A 7,806-nucleotide genomic window follows, 5' to 3' on the forward strand; every position below is an offset into this window, starting at 1 on the left:
AACGTCATAAACCAACAAGGGTCCCACATGTAACTTTAAGCTCATAAATAGGACGGTAAAATAAAATGAAAAACATGCTCCTCCTGTGGGTCGAACCTGTTACTGGTCGAATGTGAATTCATTATGCAACCGGATCCCACATATAAATTTCAGGTGAGTTGGTGGCAGAAGTTTTAGTAAGTTTTAGTAAGTTATGTTAGTCTGAGATGAAAAAGGGAAGGAGAATTAAAAGGAATGAGTGTCCATAGCAAGGCTCGAACCTGTGACCTCTTGATTCTGTTGAGACAACACTACCAATGAGACATAAACTATGTATGTTTTTAAACTATGTATGTTTTTTAGGTAGGATAAATTTTATATATCTTGCTTCTAATAAGTATGGTCCACATGCAAGTTGCAGGCCCAAGCATCGACTAGATAGTTCTCATTTCTCAACACGGCATACACTACTGCAAGAGACTCGCCGACACCATGCTCCTGTTGGTTGTGCCAAAGACTAGAGCTAGCGTCGGTGCGCAGATATGCAACGACCAGCGGCATGAATGGCGGTGACAGGAGAAGGAGAAGGTACGGTCAGGTCAGTCCCCTAGTATGTGCTGCTATTTTCCCCTATCGTTCTAGCTGGGAAGGAGATTCTGGATTTGGGGATCTGGGTTGAAGAGACTAGATTCCAATTTTGTCATACCTTTATATTTGTATTCCGATTGGTGTTACAAGTTGATAGGCTATAGTTTTATGAAGTGCAAAGGTAAACATTGATTTCAAGCTAAACATTAAAACATATTCATAAACAGCCTACAGCATTTAAACAGCCTGCAACATTTAAGTTTTGCGTGGAGTTATAATCAAACATTTCTTGCATTAAAACTATAACATTCTTAGTGCAAGTTTCATTAGGTTTCATAGGACTTGGTAACTGTGCCAGGTAGGTTTCATGAGGATGAAACTCCCTCTATAGGTCGTCAAGTCAGCAAAACTGCTAATGTGTCATGATTTAACGCCTATAAAATCCTCCATGATATTCCACTGAGACTGACCTAATAGTAGTAGAGATAATGAATACAAGTGTACAACGCAAAGACTATCAGTTTTCACTTGATTGTTTTTTTTATGGAATTCCCTATTCTATTCACTTAATTGGTTTGAGCCCAACATGTAATGGTCTTAATGTTCTTTGTGAGTTTCTTTGCTTGAAATTACCAACAGACATGACATGATATGTTGATGTGTGTTATACCTGGTCACAAACCAAGATGCTGTGGAGGCTGTGGAGTGAGCCTCAAATAGAATCAGTGTTCGCCTACACGGCCATTTAACCCGTTTACACGCTACACAGTATCTATTTAATCACCCGTTTAACCTAAACTAGCCTGTTTAGACCCAGGGTAACATTGAATAGAATACTGGTGCAGCTCAGTCGCTCGACTCACGGACGAATATTCTGGACTAATCGACTTCTTTTGTAACCTGGTACACTATTTTTCATGTTATGTAGGATCGTTTTTAAGGGATAACAGCGTCACCAGTCGAGCATTGTAACCTCTGATGACAGCAACAATTTATTTTCGCATTAACATATACGGATATGATCCGGTATAGCCTTTCAAAGTTGTTGCACGACTGAGAAATCTGATGCAAGTACATAAAAATGGCTTGAGATAGAACATCCAGTGAGAATAGACAGATCTGAACTTAAATAGTCGACAATGCTGTACTACTAGCGATTTCCACAGCGTCACTGTTTGCAACAATCACTGATTACATTGACGAGAAAAGGGGAAATTTCACCACATAATAAATGTGTCACAAACAGCTGCTGGTCTGGATTACTTTTCCAGATAACAAAGACGTTGCATCAAAATAATCTTAGGGTCAGGACAGAACTGTGAAACTTAACGCTATCAATAATCTGTTGCATATGAAAACACTCAGCAGTCAGAGTCCAAAAAACTTCCCCTTACGAGCATCCCCAGACCACTCCAGGTCCAAATAAACTAATCCACAAAATGTGACAATTCAAGATACTTTGTAAACCAGCCCTAAACAAATAGCCAATGCAACTGCTAAGACCAAGGCCCTTCTGTAACAATCATCATCAGACAAACATAATCACGTCCCAAGAATTAACCTCAAGAAACAAGGCTGGTGTTGGACCAACCACCATCAACATTGGCCCATAGCTTAAGTCAGACAAACTACCACAATCTTCATAAACACAAAGCAAATCCTCTATTCTAACAAAGAACCAACACATACAATCATCAAGCTTAATGATAAGACTAAAAAGACAACCAGCTCATGAGCATAAACTAAACTAATGGCTATCTTTGACTCACCGAATTGTCTATCTATCAAAGCGCATACGCAGTCTTAAGTATGCTTAAATTCCAAACACTAAAATAGTGGCTTTAAGTTCTACAAGTTGATCTAAAAGTAGTCCACCAGACTGAGCATATTGAACTTCAATAAGCCTTTCTAGATGCAGAAAATATCTCTTGAGCGCACATCTAGAATTGATCTTCTGCAAGCTTCTCTAGCAAACACAGCAGCACCTGATGCTTTTCTATCTTCCATATGGATGGTAACGACCAGCAGCACCACTGCCACCGGTGCTACCATAGCCTGTCCTAGCACCGTAGAGTCCACCTGTGCCATACCCAGCACCAGAACCAGCACTAGCACCTGAAGAATCATAACTAGGCCCATAGCTAGAACCACCATAACCCTCAGGATCACGCCCATATGCACCAGCTAATCCACCAGCATAACTGCCACCACCATAAGCACCAAAGCTTCCTCCATAAGTGCTACCAAAGCGACTAGAATAGAGTGAGGATTCTCCCCGGTATGCTCCTAATGCTCCACCATAAGCACCATAGCCACTACCATAGTCACCAGGACCATAAACACTACTGTATCCACCAGGCCTAGCACCAAAACTTCCAGGTGATCTATAGGGGCCAAAACTACCACCATAGTTATAAGAGCTGCCAAATCCATCATAACTTTCCGCATATGGACGGCCCCTAGGTTCGCTATCAAGTGAACGAGGTGGTGGGTTAGAGGGTTTCTTTGGTTCTGCCTTCTTGATCTCCACCTACAGCAAAGCAAGAAAGTCAACCTATATTCCCTTTCAAATCTGTTTACTTCCAAGAACGGAGTGCTAATAACCTGCCACTCATATCAGAGTGCAACTAAAGCAACTGAAACAAAAGAAGCAACAGGATGTGCTCTCTTAGAATTAACAAGAGAGCCACAATTTATTACTGTGTGCAAGCCCAGCTGTACGAAACTAGATTTACAAAGTTCAGAAAGCACTACGCGAAATCTCACCTGAGAACCATTTAGATCAATCATATTGCCTTTCTTAGCTAATAACTCATCTACAGTTTTTTCTGCATCAAAGACTATAAAACCAAATCCACGTGACCGGTTGGTTGCATGGTCACGGATGATTTCATGCTCCACCACCTTTCCAAACTTTGAAAAGAACTCCTTGAATTCATCTGTCAAACCAATTTACGTTGACAATTTCAGCTTACTATCCAAAATATTAGATCTAGTTAGCTACTATGCAGCCAGTAACACAAACAATACCTTCTTTTAGAGCAGTGGGTAATCCACCAACAAAAATCTTCTTTGTCTTGAAATCTTTCAAGGGGGCAGCACCCTTAGGAATAGTTCTTTTAATTTCAACCTGGATTTTAACAGTGAATGAGAATTCAAACTACACACGGAAGTGCCTGTTATGTTTACTTTTTTTTTAGCATACACTTTCATGAAACATGGTGTATCGAGAGAATCAAGATAGAGATATAAACCAAAGACACAACCAAAATGTTTACCGGCTTTCCATTGATAACATGCTCATCTTCAATCACTCTGTCAACAACAGCAGGATCTGCAAAGGTAATAAATCCAAAGCCTCTAGGCTTTTGAGTGTAGCGGTCCTTCATTATGACGGCATCAGTTATATCACCATACTTCCCAAAATGCTCTTTGAATGTACCTGCAAGTTAAGAAGTAAAGAAGTTAGCTGCAAGTTGAAGGTCCGAGAACAAAACCTGCAACTAAGGGCAACCTTAACACCTTCCATGATGATTAGTAACTTTACACTTCAAGTCACAGACATAAAATAGAAAAAAAGATTCCAGTACTACAGCTCCAAAACACCTAGTAAGCTAGTTTATTAAACTTAAATGTGAAAGCCCCAATTGATCAGCTCAAAGTACATACAAAACGTAGCTTCTAAAAAGCCATGTATCATAATATGCCAGAAGAAACATGCAAGTACTTGTTTTGACACTGAATGTTTTTTGTACTTTGCTTAAAAACATAAAGTGTAGACACTAATAATGTAAACAAACTGTCTTTCTCCATAATTTAAGAGATGCCAAGTTAACAGAAAATACTAGTAGGAAAAGGGCTAAAATTACTTGACACCATAAAGTTACAGGCACAGCTTGCCAGGGCGTTCCATAAGAAAATTGTAGTGCTGTAGAGCAAAATAATAACCATGTATTTATATCACATTGACTTAGACAGGATTAGTTCATCCCCAACCTGAACAGTGTCATGAGCTCAAGAGAAAATCAAGTAATCAACACAAGAAATAACTACCACGTTACCAAATCCTACAAACAAGAAATTCAAGGAGTATCTCCTCGCCCCAACTAAACATGTCAACAAGAACTCAATTCAGTGATCCCGGAATTAAATTAGACACGCTTCCTTAGTGCAAGGACAGCCATATACCTTAATACCTACACGACACACAAAATTCGCTAATCAATTAATATCCGCTGGATCAACTAGACCGCCGCGCCCATAACAACATAAACGCCAATACAAGCAACTAGCTACCAGATCTGAGTTAACACGAACAAACCCTAGCTAATTCAAGGTAAAGACGCCAGAACGAACAACGGGATACACGAAAAGGCAAAGCAGGAGCGGATCCGCACGTACCCATGCTGGTGTCCTTGGAGAGTCCCCCGATAAAGATTTTGCTGCATGAAGCCAAAAAAGAAAATCACAAAATTCAGCGAAAACCGTTCCCGCGGCGCAAAAAGGAATCGGATGGGCGTAAGGCAGAGGAGAGGACTCACGCGGGGCTGGCGCCATCGAACTCCTTCGTCTTGCCGGCCATGTCGGGCGAGATCGGGGCCGGATTAGGGTTGGGGCTTCGCGTGCGGGAGGAGACGGGTGCCGTCGACTTCGGAAGAGGGGGAAGACGCGTCCGTGCGATACTGGGATCTAGCTATTTTTATCTTTGCGTGGGTGCTTGGGTCGGATCCGGAAGCCTCCACCGTGGGTTCAGACGTGGGGTCGTTTCCGTTGGATCGGGGGAGGACGTAGAGCGCGGTTACTGGTGACCGTTGGATCGGAGGAAGCTCGCGTCGGACGGTGCAGGGAGTCCTTGTGGTTTACCGGCAGCAGCTCCAAGGCTGTAAAAAAATTAAGCCATTCTCCAATGCTCCCACCTTAGGGTGCGTTTGGTCTTGGGACCATGTGAGTTGGGCTGGAGCTAACCCACTTTTCTGGGTTGGAGTCGACCTATCTTTTGTTTGGACTAGCAAGATGCCCGTGCGTTGCTACAGTAAAACGACGTTGCTTAGCACGCGATGTTTTTTATCGTGTTGTGTAGCGCACCACATTTTTTTATCATCTTGTCGTGAAGCCAGTGCAATTAGTAATATTGTCAATTTATACTTAGTTATGTAGAATCATATAAAAAACCAAATGAGACACAAAGGATGCAATCTGTTATGTAGAATCATATAAAAAACCAAATGAGACCCAAAGGATGCAATCTGTGAACCATGTTGGGACAGATGCTAGCTATGGATGGATGGGCTAAAAAAAATCAATGCGAACACGTTTAGCCAGGCATGGGTTGGTCTAAAAAAAATCAATCAGAACACGTTTAGCCAGGCATGGGCTGTGGTGTGGCTAAATCCTCGCTACAGCAGCACATTTAGATACCGTGTGAGTTCCAAGAAACTCTAGTGGGTTAAGGTTTATTATTAGTAAAAATGGTTAAAAAAAATCTTGAGTGTGTTCTTTATTTTCTGAAACGATTAAGACCAGTGTTTCTATCCTCAAGTACTCTTAAAAAATGGACTGAACAAACTCATATGGTGTAATCACACATTCCATGGATTTGATACATAAGTAGCACATGGAGAAAGTCATATAAGTCATTGCTAACACCAGTCTCATCCTCACGAGTATCACGATCATCAAAGTTGTAGCTAAAGCCAGTTCTAGTGGGTTGATCAACAAATATGATATTGGAGATCTGCAGAAATCAAGTCATATCAGAAACCGAGGAAGAGGACGAAATAGCTAGGTCTTAACATCTTCTTCAAACTTAGTTCCATCAAAAAATTGTAACATTCAGTTTCAGACTTTTTTTTCTCTAGAACACCTCAGTTTCAGACTTTGGGTGTTACGTGATTAGACTGATTTCCCCTAACCTAACAGGGATCATAACATGGGTATGATATCATTATTTACCGTGTCCCAACCGAACTTATTCCAAGCAAGCGACATGTTATTTTGTAATGGTGAAGGGCCCGTTCTCGTAGAAGACGGCCAACTCACTACTGCAACCAGGCCCTCCCCTGAGCCAGATCAACACTGGGTCCTCCTTCTTTCCTCTCGATTCGAAGAAGAAGTAGAACATCCTGCAGCACCAATCACAAGCACACAAACGCTCAATTGTTTGAATTGCGAAGTTTTCTCGTAGATATAATTCATATGAGGCTTATTCTTTACATCAACTACAAGCAAAGCTAGGACATGGAAAGGGGCAAGGTCGTATCTTTCCACTGCTAGTCAGCTAGTATTTCAGATGGCGAAACTGTTTTCCTCTGAAGAACTGTTACAAATCTTGGCACATTTAATTCCATAGAAATTAATGCAGAATTCCCAACCAAAGATCAAAGCATCAGTAGCCAAGAGCGCATTGGACTGCCGTTACTAATTAAGTTGGAGATTTAAATTTCATAAGGGGAAAAAAGCAAATTCCCACCAAAAGATCAAAGCTTTAGAACCTAAGAGCACGGGATTCTACTAATCTCTCACAGCAAAGAGGCAATGAGGCCTTGCTCACCTGGCGTCGTGCGTGTGTGGCAGGCGGAAGTAACCGGCGTGGTGGCCGAGGTCCTGGACCCCGTCGGGCACGCTGGGAAGCCTCACCCACCGCTCCAGGAGTTCCCCAGGCGCGCTCGCTCCCCGCCGCCAGGCTCCCCCGCTCCGCCCCTCCCTTCTTTCCGCTGCCCCTCCCTGCTCTCCACCACCGCAGCCCGCTCCCGCCAGATCCAGATCCGACGCGGGGCGCGGCTCAGAGGGAGGGGGCCACGGCGCTGCACAGGTCGAGCGTGGGCTGCTGCGACCCCGGCGGCATGGTCAAGCTGGGGTATGGGGCCACCGGCCCCGGCACGGCGGGTGGGCTTGCGCTGGACCCCAGCTGACAACGTGGACTCAGACGAGTCGACCTCGCTGCCGTCCACCCAGCGCGAGCCCCCCGAGCGCGTCGGTGTCAGGAACCGCACCGTCGGCGGCTCCTCCTGGATCCCGCCGTCGTCCATCGCGCCCTCCTCCTCCTCCTCCTCCGGTGGCCGCTAACGAGTTTGCGGGTGGCGGGGGCGCGGATCCGATAGAGGTGGACGGAGGGGTGACTGATTTGGCGAGCGAGCGAGCGATGCGTGGCAGAAGCGTTGTTTCGGTTTAACCCCCTCCCTTCCCTCCTTTTTTCCACCCGAGCCCCTCATCTGTTTAGCATTTGGACTGCGGGTTGAT

The 7,806-nt window shown here is 43.8% G+C and overlaps 1 protein-coding gene across 1 annotated transcript; it reads right to left on the reverse strand.

Moving 5' to 3' along the window:
* Nucleotides 1-1,917: 1,917 nt before the first annotated feature.
* On the reverse strand, nucleotides 1,918-5,268 carry LOC101770062 (heterogeneous nuclear ribonucleoprotein 1). The gene is made up of 6 exons (XM_004973151.2): nucleotides 5,109-5,268; nucleotides 4,969-5,009; nucleotides 3,846-4,009; nucleotides 3,598-3,697; nucleotides 3,334-3,506; nucleotides 1,918-3,097 (listed from the first exon to the last, which is right to left on the reverse strand). Exons 1-6 carry the CDS (start codon nucleotides 5,147-5,149, stop codon nucleotides 2,564-2,566), a joined length of 1,053 nt encoding a protein of 350 aa, XP_004973208.1. The 5' UTR covers nucleotides 5,150-5,268; the 3' UTR covers nucleotides 1,918-2,563.
* Nucleotides 5,269-7,806: the final 2,538 nt, after the last annotated feature.

The sequence above is a fragment of the Setaria italica genome, chromosome VI (genome assembly GCF_000263155.2).
Source record: "Setaria italica strain Yugu1 chromosome VI, Setaria_italica_v2.0, whole genome shotgun sequence".
NCBI lineage: Eukaryota > Viridiplantae > Streptophyta > Magnoliopsida > Poales > Poaceae > Setaria > Setaria italica.